Source organism: Diabrotica undecimpunctata, chromosome 9 (genome assembly GCF_040954645.1).
Source record: "Diabrotica undecimpunctata isolate CICGRU chromosome 9, icDiaUnde3, whole genome shotgun sequence".
Classification (NCBI taxonomy): domain Eukaryota; kingdom Metazoa; phylum Arthropoda; class Insecta; order Coleoptera; family Chrysomelidae; genus Diabrotica; species Diabrotica undecimpunctata.
In genome coordinates, this window is record NC_092811.1 from 34908390 (window position 1) to 34929552 (window position 21163).

The 21163-nt window shown below is 31.5% G+C and overlaps 1 protein-coding gene across 2 annotated transcripts in view; it reads left to right on the plus strand.

Moving 5' to 3' along the window:
- LOC140449818 (dynein axonemal heavy chain 1-like) overlaps window positions 1-21163 on the plus strand; it is a 1063244-nt gene that overhangs the window by 525971 nt on the left and 516110 nt on the right. For both annotated transcript variants that reach the window (XR_011951893.1, XM_072543176.1), the window contains exons 28-29: window positions 2620-2774; window positions 18159-18477. Coding sequence is in view for 1 of the 2 variants with exons in the window: in XM_072543176.1 (XP_072399277.1) it covers window positions 2620-2774; window positions 18159-18477 (474 nt within the window). In the remaining variant the exon portion in view is untranslated. The remainder of the gene's footprint in view (window positions 1-2619; window positions 2775-18158; window positions 18478-21163) is intronic.

Below are 21163 nucleotides of genomic sequence, written 5' to 3' on the forward strand. Positions count from 1 at the left end.
AATCTTTTTGCAGATCATATGCATAACATTTACTCCAACATCTCCAGTCTCTTTTAAAACTTTTGCGGTGATCTGGTCTGCACCAGGAGATTTTCTATTTTTTAACTTTTTGGTTGCTTTTTCTACCTCTGACTTTAGAATGTTTGGTTTTCTCTCTGCAGTGAACTCGTCGTGATTTGCATTCTGGGGATCATCTGCATATAGACTTTGACAATATTTTCTCCATACCTCCGCAATCCCTTTCTCGTCATTTATAATATGTTAATTTTGATCCATTATTGTTTGTGTGATTGGTTTAAATTCCCTGGATAGATATCGGAGTTTGTTATATAACTCATGGGATTCATACCGGTTTGCATGTCTATCTAGTTCTTCGCATTCTTCATTTACATGTTAATTTTTATTATCCCTACATGCTCTTTTAATTTTTTTATTTAACCTTGCTAATTCGTTTTTTTTGCTGTCGTTTTGATATGTGAGAGATTTGATTCTCCTTCGCTCTTCGAGAAGTTGCAGCGTTCTATCTGTCATCCAGTGTTTTCTCTTGATGATCTATTTTCGGTTCTGGTTCTTTCTACAGAGATTTCTACGGCATTTCTGAAACCTTTTCACATTTCTCTTCGGTTGTCTTGTGTGTTCAACATACTAGCATTTATTGCATCTCTAAATGTTTTCGGATTTGAAATCTCTAGCCTATTTTGATTTTGGTGCGGCATTGTTCTTTTCAGCTTCATCTTGAAGAAAGCCCATAAAAATTTATGATCGGATCCACATTCATCTCTTAGTCTAGTTTTTACGTTTGTAAAATATGCCTTCCATCTGATTTCAATCAATATGTAGTCGATTTGATTCTTGTATTCTCCATTTGAGCTGGTCCACGTCGATAAACGACGGGCACGATGTTTGAACATTGTGTTTACAATGGCCAAACTGTTTTCGGTTGCAGAATCCAATAAACGTTCGCCTCGGCTCTTTCTAATACCTAATTCATAGTTTCCTATTATTATTTTGGATATCATCATTTTTTGTTTCTCCTACCTTAGCGTTAAAATTGCCCATGATTATGAGTGTTTCCTTAGATGAAATGTTTCTTATTGTGTCGTCACTAAAGGAGTATACGTCTTCCACTTCATTGTCTAACGCGTCTAAGGTTGACATATAGACCTGAAGAATGTGCATTTTGTTTGGTGCTACTAGTAAGGTTATTTTTATAATTTTATCATTTATCGGTTGGTAATCATACACGTATTTTGAAACTTTTCTAGTCACCATAATTGCAATACCATTTCTTCCTGTGTTATTTGCTCCCGATATGTATACAACATGATCTGCCGTTCGAAAGTGTCCTTGTCCTTTCCAATGGGTCTCCTAAAGTCCACATATTTCTATATTCTTTCTTTCGACTTCTCGTTGTAGTATATGCAGTTTGCGTGGTTGCAATAATCCTTGAACATACCACGTTGCTATTCCCATTGTTTTTCTTAACTGAAAATCTGATTTTCTTCTAGGCGCCAGTTTCGCATGTGTTGCCTGTTTGCTCACAAACTTATGCCTGGTAGCCTATTTGACACTAGTTGGCCCAAAACCAACTGAACGCCGATCGTTAATCGGGTCGCTAAGCATATCTAAGTGACTCGATACATTCATGATGGTGTAGTCACGGAAATATAATTAGGTGGTTTCCCCTTGCCTGCCTGATGGCAGTATCATAGCCGGTTAAAGTAAATCCTTATTCACACCTATCTTACATATCTGTAGGACATTTCCCTATCAGCCTGTGGGACGCGCCGTATCGGGGTTGAGGATTCCCCCGCCTGTCCGTCTTTCGCGAAGCACAGAAGAGTCCCTACTTAATTCAGAACTCCTCCTTCACACAAGCTTGAACAGACACGGTAGACTATCTAAGATCGTACAAAAAAGTAAAAAAAGAATAGATTGATAGGTTTTAACACTTCTACGCGACGAGTTGATTGGGGGTGGATGCCTTCCAATGGTTTTGGTATTTTTTAGGGATATTTTGACGGGTAAGATTTTGAATAGTTTTTAAATATATTAAATATTTTCGCCATACAAATCCACCCGTCCAACTAATCATTCAATGACGCCCGTAGAAGTACATAATCGTCTCAAACCTTAACAGCGATTGTGACATATGGCCCTTAAATTTTCGGTATCACGTCACGTCGTTTTGCATAGATTGCAATGGATTGCAATAAATCCAAATGAAGCCAAATGTCCGTTTGAAAAATTTTTAAATCTTCGTATTTTCTAATATAAACATTATTATCTGCAGAGTTTGTGTTTTTTTTTGTTAAGTTAGTTTTAAATGTTGAGTAAAGTATACAGTACATATTATAATAACATCGATAATATACTACATATTGAGTTGTAAGTTATGAACTATTAACACCTTATTTCTTATAAACTCTATTTCATCTGTTATATTTTAGAGAACTGATGATTTAGAAATATAAAGCGAAACGTCTTCGATAAACTAATGAAGTAGTTGACTTCTTTTTTTATTTGCCAACCTGAATGAAATACTTTTTAGAGTTTTATTTATAAAAAGTAATTTACCAAATATTTAAATTATTTTAATAAACTTTATTTTTTTCTTAGTGTTACAGAATTTTAAAAGATGCTATGACAAGTCTTAAAGGCGAACCTCAACCGAGTGGGTATCCGTTCCAACCTGTCCACGCATACGTTCTCAATCCAAAGTCGATAACTATGGGCCAACTTTATGGAGAGTTTGATCTTCAGACGCATGAATGGTATGAATTACTAATTTTTATTGCTTTGATGGCGCTATTTGATTTTGTTTATATTATTCCTATAACCGGAATATTCTAATAACCGATCGTTGATAGCAAGTAGAGATAAGGGTATCTAGAAAATGTAATAATAATGTAATAATAGTACATACATTTGATAGCAAGTAGAGATAAGTGTGTCCAAAAAATGTAATAATAGTACATACATACTATTTACGTACTTATATACGTATATAGTATTTTTCATATAAAAATGCGTGCACGTCATTCAAGATTTACGACGTCAGAACCCCACAGCGTTGCCAAAACATCATAATAGTTAGTAAGTGAGGAATTTTTAAAATGTCCACTATTTGTCAAACTATTATATTAACAGTAAATACACTTAGTTTTAAGATTACTGCAACACACTAAAATACATAAGAAAACATTTTAATACAAAATTATACATTCTAAATTTTAAACTTACCACTTTTAGAGCATTAATAGTAAAAATGTCCCGCCATTATTTCTTGTTCAAAATAATCTATCTGATATGAAAGCTTATCAGCTTTTTACATACTATTTAGTTGTTTTGGCATAGCACAATCACAATACACAACAATAATTAGTTTTTAAAGCTATTAATCTAAATTTAATATGTATTTATAAATAAAATCTATTAATATATAATATATTATGACCAAATTGTGTAAGAAATCAAAACATAAACAAAATTCTTACTCTAAAAAAGCAGCAACCCTTTAAAACAATTTTGCCACACGCTGAACTGTCAAAAAATTTGAAGTATTTCTATATCAGTTGCGTATTATTGTCTAATATATTTAATTAAAATTATTATTTTGTGGAATATTGGACTTAGAGTTATTTCATAAAATTTATATTATTAATAATAACAAATAGTCCAAGATCCCAGAGCGATCAGACATAACTTATTTTCACACAGATGAAACCTTAGAGTCTGAGTAGCGTCTCGTGTGCTTTGAATACCTGCGTAATTATGAAACTTGCTGAGTGACACCTGGGCAGATACCAGGTGAGAAAGGTAACTAAAAATAAGAGCTATTTAACTTAAATTTACATAACTCATGTCATAATAAATTTTGACGAAGAACTTCTTAATACTCCAAAAAATGATATAGAAAACGAATCACTCATAGTTGAATGCGACGAAAGAAATGAAGACCCAGATGACGAGAATAACACAATACACACAAATTAGGAAAATCCAACTATCGGCATCCCTATTGCCGAATATGCCGTAAATGTAGGAAAAAACCAAGTAATAATTTCCGAAGTAAACTTCGAACCAGCAACACCCAGTATTATTAAATTATTTAATAATAAGTTAAGGATTCTAATGCAATTTTCGAAAAACAATTTCGAAAAGGATGTCATAAAATTCGTCAAAGAATATATTGTTCCAAGAACAAAATATCATTTATATTTTGAAAATTCTATATATGAAAAGTTTAGCGTAGTTCTCCAAAAATTCTTTAAAAATTCCCAAATATCCTTCATTAACTGTTTAAAAAAACTTATCGATGTTTCCCTCGATGAAATAAAAGAAATAATTAAAAACTACCATGAAGGAAAACAAAACCATAGAGGATTGGATGAGACCGAGTCACGTATAAAAAATATATATTATTGGCCCAATCAAAGGGCTTCGATTCAAACCTATATAAATTAGTGCGAAATCTGTCAACTAACTAAATACGACAGAAAACCAATCAAACCATTTTATAATGTTACACCCACAGCAATCAAACCCTTCCAAATATTACATCTCGATACAATTACATTAGAAAATACTAAATTTCTAACGTTAATCGATTCATTTTTCAAATATGGCCAACTCTACAAATTAAACTCCGCCCAAGGAATAGAAGTTGTAAACGCCCTAATAAAGTACTTCTCTCATCATAATACACCCGACCAAATAATCTCGGACAATGGTACCGAACTTAAAAATTCTCTTGTCCAAGAACTTCTTTCTATTCATAAAATCAAGATCCATTTTATATCTTCACAATACCCAGAATCTAATGAAATTGCCGAAAGATTTCATAGCACAATTATCGAACATATTAGATTATTTAATAACCGCGACGAATTTAAGGATGAACCAATAGAACAAAAAGTCAATTATGCCCTATTGGCTTATAATAGTAGTATACATTCAGTGACTAAATTAAAACCTTACGAAATAATAAATGGACATTTAGAAAATACTTCTATATTCGACTTAGATCTTGAAAAGCAACTTAATAATAATTATATAATAAACCATAAAGAAAAAATGAAGTTACTTGACTCAGAAATAAATAAAAGTATACAAGAAAATAAAGAAAAAATAATTGGAAAAGCAAACTTAAATCGTGAAGAATTACCTGAAATAATTCCCCCCGAGATATTTGTACGTAACAAACAAATTAAAGGAAAAACAAAAAAATAAATATCAAAAGGAAGAAATAAAAAATATCAATCGCGAAAGAAAAACAGCCAAAATCATTACTCGACATAAAAATACAACTGAAGACATACACCTATCTAATATTAAAAGTCCTAAACGAAAACCTTATAATTTTATTGCAGGTGCATCGCAGTCGGACATGCAGCGATCAACATAAAGGATATTAGCAACAATATGGGCATTCTACCCATTAATCTTGGACCTGCCAAATAACAAAAAGCAAGTCATACTTTTATCCATTTTTATGATCTTAATCCATTATTAGACGAATACAATAATCTAAATATTCAGTACAGCCATCTTAAAACTAATATTTCGAACGATACCTTTTTTAGATCAGAAACCGAAAATTTTATTAATTTAATTCAGTATGTTAAGAATAGTATAAATGATTAGTTAGATAATTTTAATATTCATTCTACTAGTATAAGAAACAAAAGAGGGTTGATAAATGGTCTTGGATCGATAGCCAAAGCTATTACTGGTAACTTAGATTCACAGGACGGGGAACGTATAAATTCAATGTTAGAACATTTAAAGGAAAACCAAATTAATTTACAAAATCAACTTCAAATGCAATACTCCGTAAGCCACAAAATAATTAAAAATTTTAATCAAACTGTAGTCGACATTCAAAATAACGAATTAAATCTTAAGTCTAAAATACTAGAAATCAAAGATATTATTAACTTTCAAGTAAATCTTGAAAATGTCGTCTATTTAAAAGATTTGTTCAATGAAATGCTAATTATTTTTAATTCAATACTAAATGTTTTACAAACCATCGAAAACTCCCTCACATTCTGTAAACTTAAAACCTTACACCCAAGTATTATAAAATCCCGAGACTTACTATTAGAAATAAGAAAAATCTCTTCCCATTACCAATCCCAACTTCCTTTTGAAGTCAAATATGAAAATATATTAAATTTTGAATCCCTATTAGAAGTTAACTGTAAAATAGACAAAAATAAAATAACTTATTTTCTTTCTATACCCATTGATTTTGAATTAGAATTTGAACTTTTTTATTTATTACATACTCCAACAGAACATGAATCAGAATTTTTAACAATAATACCAAACACAAAATTTTTGCTGAAATCTAAAAATATACTAAAACCTCTAAACGACATATGTACTAAAAGTAAAATATTCCAATGCCCTGGTCACCTTCAAAACAATAATAATTTTAAATGCGAAGAACAAATAATAACCAATGGAAATTCTTCTGAATGCCAATATATCAAAGTTGAAATTTCAAAAAATCATACAGAAATCATCCCAGAAGTAAACCAATTTTTAGCTATATTTCCTTCGCCAGAAAAATTAACTATAAATTGTCCACAAGGAACAGAGATTAAAACATTAACCGGAATATATCTTATAGAAAATTCGAATTGCAAAATAACATTTAGAAATCAAGAATTGGTCTTTTTAGAAAAAACATATGGACAATCACTTATAATAAACAAACTAAAAATTCAATTTAATCCCACAAAAATTGTACCAATGAAAATTAACCTTAAATCACTGGAACTTAAAGAAGTGCATACCAATGGACCATTTCCTATTCCGACGATATATACAAAATTCCACATTCCAAGCGTATCGACTATTCTACTGTATATTGGTATTATCCTATCTTTATTATATTTTATTTACAAAAGAAAACTTTTTATAATTTTACAAGCGGTTAAAACTTGCCGAGTAAGTGGAATTTCCACGGAATCTAAAAAATCTTCTACGGCTGTAGATCTAAAAACGGATAAATTATCCTCAAAGGAAATAAATCTTAAAATATCTTTATCAGTCATTTTTTCGAGCTATGGGTTTTCCTCATTTTCTAATTTTCTACTGGTGATATAGTTTCTACTTTTTTGAAGAGCTTGCACTATATAAAAGCATTTTTTTTTTATTTAATATTCGGAAATACGTCAACTTTTGTTTATTAAGTATGTGAATATCATAGAGAACTCAATTTTTTTTTGACATCATTGGAACTAGTCGACGTCTTATCATAATAATAAATACTTGCTATAATTTTTCATATAACTTCGTTTCTATAGTTTTTTTTTAAATCAGAAATTATTCCTTGATCCATCGGTTAAATAAGTAAACTTGTATTGGCGAGCAAGAAATGGATTGTTACGTTATTCAACCTCACGTCGGATTTATGGACAGAGCACTTATCAATAAGTAACAGAACATTTTTATTATTTTCGTCCATTTTCTTGTCAAAGTCAATTATCGATTACTTAAATAGGATTGTCGTCGTTCAAGCATTTATATTGAAGCTTTATTTTAAGTGAAATGATTTTACACATTTAAAACACCTTGGACTTTTTGATTCTCCAATAAACAAAAAGGTGGAAATTTATGGCGTCCATCGGAATTGCACAAAAACTTTTTTTTCTGTTTACAGCCCCTAGGAAACAAAAGGTGCCATTCAGAGTTGCTCACATGGTAGCATATCCGTTATCTATGTATTTGTGGTAGATACATTGGCATATTCTGCTTTTCCAATAATTTTTTGAAACAAATTTAAGAACTTTTTTTCGATTTCCAGAATCATCCATTTGAAGCTGTGTAATTTGCATTACCCTAATTTTCGGCAATTTCTTTAGGGTTTTTTTTTAGAACCGGACCGATGATAGGAAAATTTCTAGCCCTCTTCTCAGTAAACTACTCAACTAATACCTTTTTGACTTCTGAATATTTCCAGTGAATTTTCGTTTATGGATTGATTTTAAATTAGCTCGCTAATCGTTGATGAAAATGAGAATTGTATAGTATCTTATAGGCTATTAAGCATATTAACCTTCCGAACAAAAATGTTGTCATTTGTATAGACTGTCTATCTTCCAGTTTATGCATTCAGGAATTATTAACCGATAATCTCTTTGTACAAAATATCTATCACTGATACCACCACCTTTCTACATAAAACACTATGATTACATATATATGGATTCCGTCTCACATTGGTATCTCTGGCCACAAACTGGCAGATTAGCATAATAAAACGGCTTTAACAGATACCACATCTATAACTCACATTCAAATTTGCAAAGATTTAAAAACAGAAGCATACAGATTCACCAGGAGATTATGGCAAATCCACTGAAGCTTCCTAAATACATCCTTACGTGCAATCCAGACTTCATTGTGTAAGCCATTATACACTGGCCTCACGGGACTATCTGGACAAGACCTTACAATTATACGAAGAATATGTATGGGCCACACCACACTAATACACAGCTTCTTGATGTCTGACATATCTGTCAAACATGCCAGTGCCAACTAATAGTGAAATACATTCTTACCGAATGTCATCAATACAATGCAATAAGATGACAGCTAAATCTCAATCCGCAGCTAGGCGACATTCTCAGTGATGCCATATTATTGTACTTTAAACTCTAAATTATTTTTATATGACATAACTTAGTAATGCTACTATACATTTTGTAATGTTGTTTGTAATCGCCTTTGTGCAAGTGGCCATAGTTGACAAGCACGTAAATCTAAATAAAAATAAAATAAACGGGTTAAATTATACGCTTAATGCAGGACCTATGTTTCATCAAAATAGATCGTGATATGAACCAGCTTTATACGAGTTTATCCCAACATAAATAATGAAGAGAAACGGGAATTTTATTTAATATGCAGTTTTTGCTCATTTAAATTCATTAAATATATTCTTTATAACAATTTTCTACCATTCTTTATAACATTTTTTTGTTATTTTCTTATTTTATCTTAATATAGGTAATAAATTATGACTAATAAAGTAGAAAACTCGCTTTGCTGTAAGTTTAATATAAATAAGCAATTTAAAAAATGGCCCATGCTCAAATTCATTATTTTAGTGGGCATTACTGTTTATTTACCTTGAACCAATTACAGAACTATAAAATAAAAGTAATATTTTTAAATATTTTATTGTATTGTAATGATTTTATTGTATAATTATTAATTGTATATTTCATGGAAATAATAGTTATTTAACCAACAAGTGTATTAATAAGGGCGATTAACAATTGAGATATTTTAACGCGTGATCGAAGCGAGCCAAATAAACCAAATAAACAATTGATGAATTTAGTAGGTTGCTTTCATTTATGTATTTAAAGTATAATATTTGTACGCGTATTAAATTTAATTATGGCTCATTTGTCCAAGACTCAAAGAATAGACATTTTAAATATGATTGGTTATGGTAATAAAACAAGAACTCAAAATGAGGTTTGTTAAATGTTTAATAATAAATACCCTAGTCAACAAGTAGCAAAATTGAAAAGAAGTTTCGTTATACTGGACATGTAATAAATAATAAAAAACCAGGTAATAATGTTAAATTTACTGATGAAAAAAAGTTAGATGTACTTCTAGAGATTGAGGAGAATCCAGATAAGACAACTCGAGAACTTGCCACCGTCAATGATGTAAGTAAATAATTTATTTTGGGAGTTTTGCATAAAGAAAAATACCACCCTTATAAAGTTTATTTTGTTCAGGAGTTAAATGAAGATGATCCTGATAGAAGGAAAGGAATCAGTCAACTGATGATGGACAGAATGAACGCAGATTTGCAGTTCATAAACACAATAGTTTTTTCTGATAAATCGACGTTTCATTTAAATGGAACGATTAACAAACAGAACTGTAGATATTGGAGCAGAGAAAATCCCCACTCAGTGTGTGAGACTCACACGCAAGATCCTAAAAAAGTTAACGTTTGGGCTGGTATCATTAACAATAAAATTATTGGTCCTTATTTTTTTAAGAGCACAGTAGATGGTGAAGTTTATCTAGATTTTTTGATTAACTTTTTAGTGCCTACATTACCAAGATTTTTCTTGATGATAATCATTCAAATGAGGTAGAGACAGAGCTCCACCGCATTTTGCACGTATAGTTAGAAATTATTTAAACGAGGTTTTTCCAATAGGTGGATTGGAAGACGTGTAACGATCGGGTTATTTAAAATCTAAAGTATATTTTAATAGACCAAACAGTATTGCTGATTTAAAAGTTAGGATAACGAAAGAAATCCACGAGGCCGTACAAAATGTTTTAAATGTCAAAAAGTAAATGGTGGTAATTTTAAACATTTAATTTAATTGTAAAGTACATTAAAAAATACATTATAAATATTATGTGGCATTATTGTCTTCATTCAACCTAAAGTTTTGTGATAGAGACATTATCAAAATTTTACATCTTAAAAATCAATTTTCTCAGTTATGACTGCACCAAAAACTTTATATTCCTAAACAGAGGACTAAAATTCCTTTCTAACAAGGTGCCATACTAGCCCCTTTGTTAATTAAAATTTTCGAGGGGATGCTTATAATTCAAAGGCGGTGCTGGAGGGGTATAATATTTTCTACTGTAAATTGTTAATTTAAAAATAAAAATCAAACTGTTTCTGAGTTTTTCACATAGTACATAATATCGCTGAAAATGAATTTATTCCTTACTTATGGACTACATGGTATAAATACGTACAGTCTTATATAACGTGATATAACTAAATATTATTGAAATATTGTTTGTATATTGATACAATGTACTTCCTATTTTTACGATTTACGTATGGATTTATAAATAAATGTATACAATAAACTCATTGTAGTGCTACTTCATCAACATGTTTCACATGAAAAAACCCGTGGTAATTAATAATAAACCCTTTATTATTTTGAATATAAAATGAGCTTTCATTAAGAGCAAACAATGAACGTTTTGCTAATAATTGTCAAATATTGAGTCGTAATATGCAATATAAATTTACTGTAATTCCTACCTGGGGGAAACCAGGGAAAATTTGTGGTTTTTGATCATTTAAAGTTTTATTTATTAAGATTTCAACCAGAATAATGAAATTATAATTTGGACATTCTCTTCTGAAACATCTGATAATTGCTTTTACATATTATTCGGTATCCGCTTTTTATACAAAGCTGTTTATCTTGCCAAACATTTTTTAAAAAATATCCTTTTTTTATTGGTACCCCGTTTTGTTCATTTAAAGTACGCCGTAGCGTGTTTAAATTAGACTTTCAAAAAGGCGAGTCTTTTAAAGTTACCATGGCAACATCAACAGTTTTAAATATTTACACAATTTAAGTTTTGTGATTTTATTCAGTTCTTTTGTGTACGAATCAAAATTAACTCTGGCGCACCTGGGGGGGGGGGAGAGGGGTTTGGGGATTAATCCCCCCCTGGGCATATAAAGTAAAAAATATATAAAGAATAGTAGGAAAATGTAACTTGTCTTTCACACACAATACAAAAAATCCAAAACGCTATTTGAATAATTAAATTACCACTTTTAATATGTAGGACACAAAAATTATTATATACACAATAATTAATAATATTTTTCATTATATTTAGATATAGATACCTAATATTAGGCTTATGACAAAAGTATCTGCGGCGGCCTTGTGGACTATCACGGGTTGTGTTCCTCTGCATGTGTTAGCAGTAGAAAAGAGACATCTCTATGAGAAAAGAGAGCAGGGAAAGGGAAAGATCAATGGCAAGATGGCTAAAAAAAAATGTGAAACAACAAGAAAGATGTTGCCCAGTGGACGAAGATGCTGATCCCGAGCCGAAGTGACTGGGTAGATTGTCTGTTTTAGGGCGTATCTTCATAGGTTCAGAAAGACAGATACAGATAAACGCCTATACTGCGAATATTCCGACTTTGTTACTCACACAATGCTGGAGGGTAATAGATGTACAGTGGAGAGAAACAGAATGTATAAAGAAATAGGTATGAACTCTGTGACTGTAAAAGAGATGATCGTGAAGATGTCGGGAAGTACGGAGGGATGGAATAGTGTTCACAATTACATCTGAGCAGTCATTAAAAAGAAAGTAGAAGAAGAGAAACACCAACTGGGCCAACGACAGTGATAAAATCTAATTACTATTTTAATGGGAATAAGCCGCAATTAAAGGTTAAAATAAGTTTATTGACGTTTGAATCTTTGATCTTTGGTCTTGCACTGATAACTTGTTTATACCCCAACAATTAATAGAAAAAAGAATAGCGGTTCATCTAGCCTTCATCAACCTAGAAAAGGAGTATAATGCAGTTTCAAGACTTAAATTGTGGCAAACTTTACAACAACTCGACATTAGTTCATAAGTTACCTAAAAATCGGAAATAGACTATCAGAGCCAATAAAAGTAACTAAAGGAATAAAACAAGGATGCAGTATGTGACCCTTACTTTTTAATTTATATATTGAGACAGCCCTCTAAAATTGGAAAAACAACTGTCGGGGAATGGGAATCCCCATAGGAAATGACGTACTGTTCTCCCTGAATTTTGCGGATGACCAAGTCGTCCTAGCTCAAGATTCTTATGATCTAGAATTTATGATAAAGCGTCTATACAGAGAATATGTAAAATGGGGGTTACAAGTTAGCATGAAGAAAACAGAATATTTAGTTATCAATTCAGATGCAAGGTTTGAAGTGTTGATAGACGAGGACGTGGAAATCAAACAAGTGGAAAAATTTAAATATTTAGGTGCACTCATTGCTAAGAACGACTTGGGAGAAACCGAAATTAAACACCGAATTAATCAGGGACGTAAAATTGTAGATGTCTGAAGTCCTTATGGTGGGATCGCAACATTTCCAAAAGGAACAAAAAAAGAATAGGGCAAACCATGGTTGAATCAGTTCTTTGTTATGGCTCTGAAGTATGGACAATTAATGCAGACCTGAACAGAAGATTGTTGGCAGATGAAATGGATCATTTGAGAAGAAGTGCTAGAACAAACATCAAGGCAGGAAAGGAAGACCAACGAATCTATAAGAAATAACATGAATGCTACGGAAACGGTCATTGACAGAATAGAAAGAAAAGGTTCAAAATGGTTTAGACACCTATTAAGACTGCCTGACGAAAGTTGGCCCCAAAAACTTCACAAATAGAAGCCCCCTGAAAGAAGAAACAGAGGAAGACCGAGACGCTCATGGAATGAAGGAATTAGAAGAGCGATGGAATCAAGAGGTTTGGAGGAGGAGCATGCCTTGGACCGGGAGGATTGGCGGAGGACAACGGGAATGAGGCGACGGCCGTCTCCAAAATGTATTGTATTTACAACTTGGATTAATGTCAAACGTCAATCAACTTATTATAACCTTCACTTGCGGCTTATTCCGGTTAAAATACTAAAAACTTTAAAATGCCACAAGAAAATAGTTTCAGAACAATAAATAAGATCAAGATAAAAGAAGGGAGTGTTGCAAAAATGTCGTCATCCTTACAGCGGCCACCCCACTTTCGGAGTACAGAACATGCCACAGTCAACTGCGCACAAGTAAGAAAGGGTGGTTGTAGTTGGTAGACAGGATAATAGATACCTGAATCTTTGGCACTGCTATCTTTAGTGCTTTAAATTAAACTAAAACCCAAATTTTAGGGACTGAAAATGAAGGTAAAAAATTCCAAAGACAAATTCTGTGGGCGCCACTGTAATTAATATTGATAGTTGGTGCATAAACAGTAAACACTTTTAGATTTAATCATATGTAGTAGAGCATAGGGTATATGTTTTAATTAAAATTTATATTTGATTTGGTAATTTAATAAATGGTACGATAATTTATTATCATAAACTTATTGAATTTCATTTATCTTCCCATTTGTTCATTTTCTTTTCAAATGACATATCATATATATTACTTGGAACCTAAGTACAGTAATTAGAGATAAAAAAAATTTTAGCCCTGAGATCATTAATTAATTAAAACAATTTTTATTTGTCTTGCAAAATTAAGCCTTAAGCAAAATTAAAGTTTGTATAAAAACACCAAAAAAGGGCACAATTTGCAATTCATAATAATGATATTATATATATATATATATATATATATATATATATATATATATATATATATATATATATATATATATATATGTATTATATATTTATAATATATATATATATGGTTTATCTACTCCTTGTCGACCAAGGAGTAGATAAACCATATGTCGAAACGCTAGCAAATATATACAAAGAGGCCACAGCTAGAGTAAGCATATATGAAAATACCCCAGAATTTCCCACTCAGAAAGGAGTCCGACAAGGAGACACCATATCCCCTAAGCTCTTCACTGCAACTTCCGGAAAATATCTTCCGGAAATTAGACTGGAACAACCAAGGTCTATGTATAGATGGAGAATACCTAAACCATCTTAGATTCGCTGATGACATCATTCTAATTGCTAGAAGTCCTGAAGAATTACAACTGCAAATTAATGACCTTAATACAGCCAGCAATGAGGTAGGCCTAAAAATGAACCTAGCAAAGACTAAAATAATGTGCAATGATCTGATCGCCAACGTGGAAATAAAAATTAATGAAACCTCGCTAGAAGTAGTAGATGAATACATATACCTGGGACAGCTCATACATAAATCGGGATCACTACTTCCGGAAATCAACAGACGAATAAAACAAGCGTGGTCAGCATTCGGACGAAATTCCATAGTCTTCAAGTCCAAAATGCCACTATACCTCAAGAAGAGAGTATTTGATCAATGCATATTACCCGTCTTGACATATGGATGTGAAACTTGGATATTAAAGAGAGAAATAACGTCGAAACTCCAAGTAACTCAAAGAGCAATGGAAAGATGTATGCTAGGGATAACAAAGAGGGATCGTAAAAGAATTGAATGGATACGGAGGCAAACCCAGGTGACTGATGTAATCCAAAGAATAAAATCCCTGAAATGGCAATGGGCAGGACATATGGCAAGAAGAACAGATAACAGATGGACCACTAGAACAACTATGTGGTACCCCAGGAACGCTAAGAGACCAAAGAGGCGCCCAAATCTCAGATGGGATTATGATATCAGAAAATTAACAGGAACAACGTGGTCTCGAATAGCACAAGATAGAAAAATATGGGCGCAAATGAGCTCAAATTATTAGAACAACGTATAACTAAGACATCGTCGAATAATAATAAGAACATAGAATAACATTGAAATAAGGGAGGCTGCACCGTAATTGGAAACGGTTGATAAAGCTGCACATGATGATGATGATATATATATATATATATATATATATATATATATATATATATATATATATATATATATATATATATATATATATATATATATATATATATATATATATATATATATATATATATATATATATATATATATATATATATATATATATATATATATATATATATATATATATATATATATATATATATATATATATATATATATATATATATATATATATATATATATATATATATATATATATATATATATATATATATATATATATATATATATATATATATATATATATATATATATATATATATATATATATATATATATATATATATATATATATATATATATATATATATATATATATATACCCAAAATTTAGAGTAAGAAATACAGAAAAATTCCTTAGATTGCAAAAAATTTGTAAAAATGTCTAGCTAATTGGCGCTCAGCCAAGGCCATCAATTGCTACATCTATCGTATATATACATTTACACATGCATGTGTGCTATAGTATTTTCCATATAAAAATGCGTGCACGTCATTCAAGATTTACGACGTCAGAACCCCACAGCGTTGCCAAAACATCAGAATAGTTAGTAAGTGAGGAATTTTTAAAATGTCAACTATTTGTCAAACTACTATATTAACAGTAAATACACTTAGTTTTAAGATTACTGCAACACACTAAAATACATAAGAAAACATTTTAATACAAAATTATATATTCTAAATTTTAAACTTACTTCTTTTAGAGCATAGTAAAAACGTCCCGCCAATATTTCTTATTCAAAATAATCTATCTTACATGAAAGCTTATCAGCTTTCTACAGACTGTTTAGTTGTTTTGGCATGGCACAATCACAATACACAACAATAATTAGTTTTAAAGCTATTAATCTAAATTTATTATGTACCTATTTATAAATACAATTTATTAATATATAATATATTATGATCAAATTGTGTAAGAAATCAAAACCTAAACAAAATTCTTACTCTAAAAAAACGGCAACACTTTAAACAATTTTGCCACACGCTGAACTGTCAAAAAATTTGAAGTATTCGCGTATCAGTTGCGTACAATTGTCCAATATATTTAATTAAAATTATTATTTTGTGGAATTTTATACTTAAAGGTAAAATCATAAAATCATTAAATCATAAAATTTATATTATTAATAATAACAAATGTTTTTGGTTATTTAATCAATATAATTCTAAAATTCCCAATATAATGATGATTACATTTTTCTGATTATTATACCATGTTGACGCCTATGAAAGATCCAGCAGTTCCGTACGGGTTTCGTATTATTAGCTGTGTTAGGAAAATTTAAACTCTAAGGTTGACGTTCTGGAAATTTTAAATATAAGTGACGTCACTTTATATAAATTGTGACGTGCACGCATTTTTATATGAAAAATACTATATACAGTAAAACCTCCGTTAACCGAAATATTTGGGGGGTAGGCCGTTTCGGATAACAAGAATTTCGGTTAAAAATAAAATTGTTTTTTATAGTATTCTTGGTCAAAGTATTAATACTAAAAATACAATGAGGAGATTTAGTAATGTTTTCTAATTAATAAGTAAATACAGAATAAAGTAATAAAATTAAGGAAAATGAACAAGTTTAACATATTTTTTTAAAGAAATCTTCTATTTTCTTTTGCGTTTTTGTTTGACATCGATGTTATGCAGCTATATCTCTTCATCGTTCATTTGCAGAACGTCATGAGTTTGTCTCATTCGATTGTTCGACGAAACGGAAAGCAATCTGAAAAGGACAAAACTTTATGCGAAGACAACAAAAATTAAGAACCTAGTCGTGTCCCTAACTAATTAGGCCTACTGTATAAAGTTCTTACCTCTACAGCATTGAAAATCATTGAAGGCAGCGCGAGTCGGCTCAGGTTGTCTGAATGAAGAACCATATCAATGATGTCCTGGTCGATGAATTCACTTTCTGAGTCATCGGCTGCTAATCACTCACGTATCTCTTCTTGGTTAATTTCTTCACATCCCGGCAAAATTTTTTATTAAAGTTTTAATTTTTTCTGTAGTTTCTTTACCATTTTCTTCTTCAGGATCGTCAATCAAAATCCCATCAAAAAGTTTGTTATATCATTTGAAGATTTGATCTTGGCCCACGACTCACTATACCAATAAACAACATGTTTCATTGTTAAAGATTTGAGAATCAACACTTTTGGATTCATTTGTCTTCTGTGATAACAGATGTCTTAAGAATGTTCCTCTATAATGTCTGTTAAATGTCTCTATTACTCACTGGTCTAACGGCTGAATTAAGCTCGTGACGTTCGCAATTGTCACCATTTTGTAGACTTTGAGGGTGAGTTGGCGCATTGTCAACAAGCAACAATGCTTTGATGGGAAGGTTTTTTGATTTTAAAAAGGATTTTACACTTGGGACGAATTCATGTTCGAACCATTCTGAAAATAAAGTGGTCGACATCCATGAGCTTTTTCGGTCCCTATAAAAAGCTGGAAGCGCTTTTTCGGAAATATCTTTTAGAGCTCCTGGTTGTTTTGATTTCCGAACACACATACGCATCAATCGGTGAGTGAAATTAATGGAATTGTTTACGTTTTGCGATAAAAGTTTACTTTTTATTGACGAAATTATTGAAACTCAGCCGTTTCGGTTAAACGAGGTTTCGGTTAAAAAGGTTTCGGTTAAGGGTGGTTTTACTGTACATACACACAGATGTACACACTATTTATGAAATAGTAATTAAATTATATGGAATTAATATCTTATCCTAAATTAAAAATAAAACTTTCTTTTAAGGACTGATGGCATTCTTCCATGTCTCGTTCGACTTGGAATTAACGCACCCAACAAAGATAGACGTTGGTACGTCTTCGACGGTCCAGTGGATGCCGTTTGGATCGAAAACATGAACACGGTTTTGGACGACAACAAAAAACTATGCCTAAGTAGTGGAGAAATCATCAAACTTCGAGATACTATGACGATGATGTTCGAAGTGGCAGATCTGGCAGTTGCATCTCCTGCTACGGTATCCAGATGCGGAATGGTGTATTTAGAGCCCGCAGTGCTTGGTCTTGATCCATTTGTTAACTGTTGGCTAAAGAGATTGCCTGAGGTAAGAAGTACAAAGTACAGAGTAATATTTTGAATTTTATCTGTTTAGTCAGCTGTAAAATTTAAATATTTGAGTAGGAGAGATATGTCAATAGTTACAAAACAAACTTAATCAACAAAATTTTTATTAACTCATTCAAAAATTATAATTTTTTGGAACAAAATAGCTAGGTATACTACTAAGGTAGAGGAAGTGCGCCATATATGGAATACCGTTTAGTATTTGGCTTGTAATTTTTTTGTTTTTAAAAATAATGTGTGATTCTTTACAAATACACATTAATGTTTTATATATCAGATTTTAGTATTAAAAATAGGAAAATCTGCATACCGGGATAGTTAAAAAGTGACATATGAAAAAGGTAAATTTTGTACCTAATATGGAATACGTACTTAACACTTTGGCTACTGTGTGTACCATTTCTGGTACACAGTTGATGTTTACCAGAAACTGCGTGTACCAAATTTGGTCACATGAAATGGTAATGTTTCAAGCTGTGTGTACATTTGGTGAACACAGTTCTGATGGTTTTAAATGCGTATCTAGGTTCCTACAGTTTACTGCTAAATTCTGGAGAAGCAGTTTGGGACTTAATCAACAGATGGCTGTACTATGACCGATTTTTTAAAATTATGGCGGAGCAGTTTGAGACTCCTTCAGCAGATGGCATATTATGGCCATTTTCTGACTTGCAGAAACTTGTTGTTTGTGCAATATTAGTCTTGTGCGTTTACGGTTCTAAAATTAGTACTTAAAATGTCAAATAAAAAATTAAGTGATGCTGAACTACGTGAAATAGCCGAGAATATGAGTGAAATGGAGTATGAGTTTATTAGTGAAGATGATGATGATGATGCTATGGATATAGATGATCCAAATGATCAAGATTCGTGTTCTTCTTCCTCTAATTTAGAAATTAACAGTGATGGGCAAGAGTTAGAATTCGAATCTGATCTAGAATCTCTCAACAACGATTCTGAACCTGATATTTTTTTAAATAATCCTAATCCTAATATCATTTGGAATAATTGTGCAGGTAATATATAAATTAGTATTCACTTTTATAGTTTTGAGTTTATAATTTTGTAGGTAATTTGAACACATTTACTTTCACGGAAGATTCAGGATTCTCCCAAAGTTTTTTTGTACAAAGGGAAGGAGATCATCCAATTCATTTTTATAAATTATTTATTGACAACGATATCTTATCACTTATTGCCGAGGAAACCAACAGATATGCTGAACAGAAAATAGTATCAGGAATTACAAATGAAACATTAACAAAAACAGCATTATTGGGACAATGGAGAAACACAAATCAATCCGAAATTTTTGTTTTCTTAGGTCTTCTAATATGGATGGGTTTGGATCGTAAACTCACTTTGAAAGATTATTTTAGCACCAATATGCTGTACAAAAATGAAATTGAAAAATTTGTTCACATGTCCAGGATAAGGTTTGAGCTTCTTTTGTCCAATTTGCACTTCTCAAACAACGAAATTGCCTCAAATGATAGGCTCAAAAAATTCCTTCCCTTGCAAAATTTGTTAATCAAGAAGTTCCAATCAGCATATACTCCTGACAAGAATGTGTATAGATGAGACGATGATTCCTTTTCGAGGACGACTGAGCTTTCGCCAATATATACCGGGAAAGCGTCACAAATACGGTGTGAAATTATTTAAACTATGTGGAGTGAAAGGTTACACATACAATTTTAAAATTTATACAGGAAAAGAGCAAACACCTAATGAAAAGCCAATTGGTACAAAAGTGGTGCTACAGCTTATGGAACCACTTTTACATTCAGGTCGCGTTTTGTGCACAGATAATTATTACACTAGCGTGAATTTAGCACACGAACTTCTGTACAAAGATACACATTTAATAGGCACACTGAGAAAACACAGAAAGCATAATCCAAAAGTAGTAAGTGAGGCTAAATTAAAAAGGGGTGAATTAGTCATGAGACAGAGTAACAGTAAAATCATAATTGGAAAATGGAAAGACAAAAGAGATGTCATGTTTCTCACTACGGAGTCTGTGCCTGAAATAGTGGACGTGCCAACAAAAAGGGGTGTCGTGAGAAAGCCTTCCACAATCGTGCAGTATAATAATGTGAAATCAATTATAGACGTCTCTGATCAAAAAGCATCATATTCATCAGCAGTGCGTAGGGGTATTAAGTGGTATAGGAAAGTTTCAATTGAACTTTTGGTTAACACATCTATTATAAATGCACATACTGCATACGAGGCTATAACAAACAAAAAGATAAGTATCACTAAATTTAGAGAAGAAATCGCCTCAGAAATTTTTCGTAGTCGAAATATTCAGATGAAAAATTTGGATGATCGTCGTGTTAACTAAGAAAGAAATCACAAACTTTCCGAAGTGGAACAGAGAGGTCGTTGTACAAGATGTTATAAAAATAATAGTGCTAGAAATGGACGTAACTTTGCTATAAAAGAAACAAAACGTGTTAAAACATCTTGTCTAGCATGCAGTGATAAGTTTTTGTGTACCAACTGCTTTTTTAAGCAGTCAAGCAAAAAAATGAACATTGTGTCCAAAAATGGTACACATAGTTTCTAAGAAGATAATTACGCATTTATTTCTGCCACAAACTGTGTGTACCATTTTTTGACACGGCCCTTACACATGATTTTTTTCAAAAAAATACCTA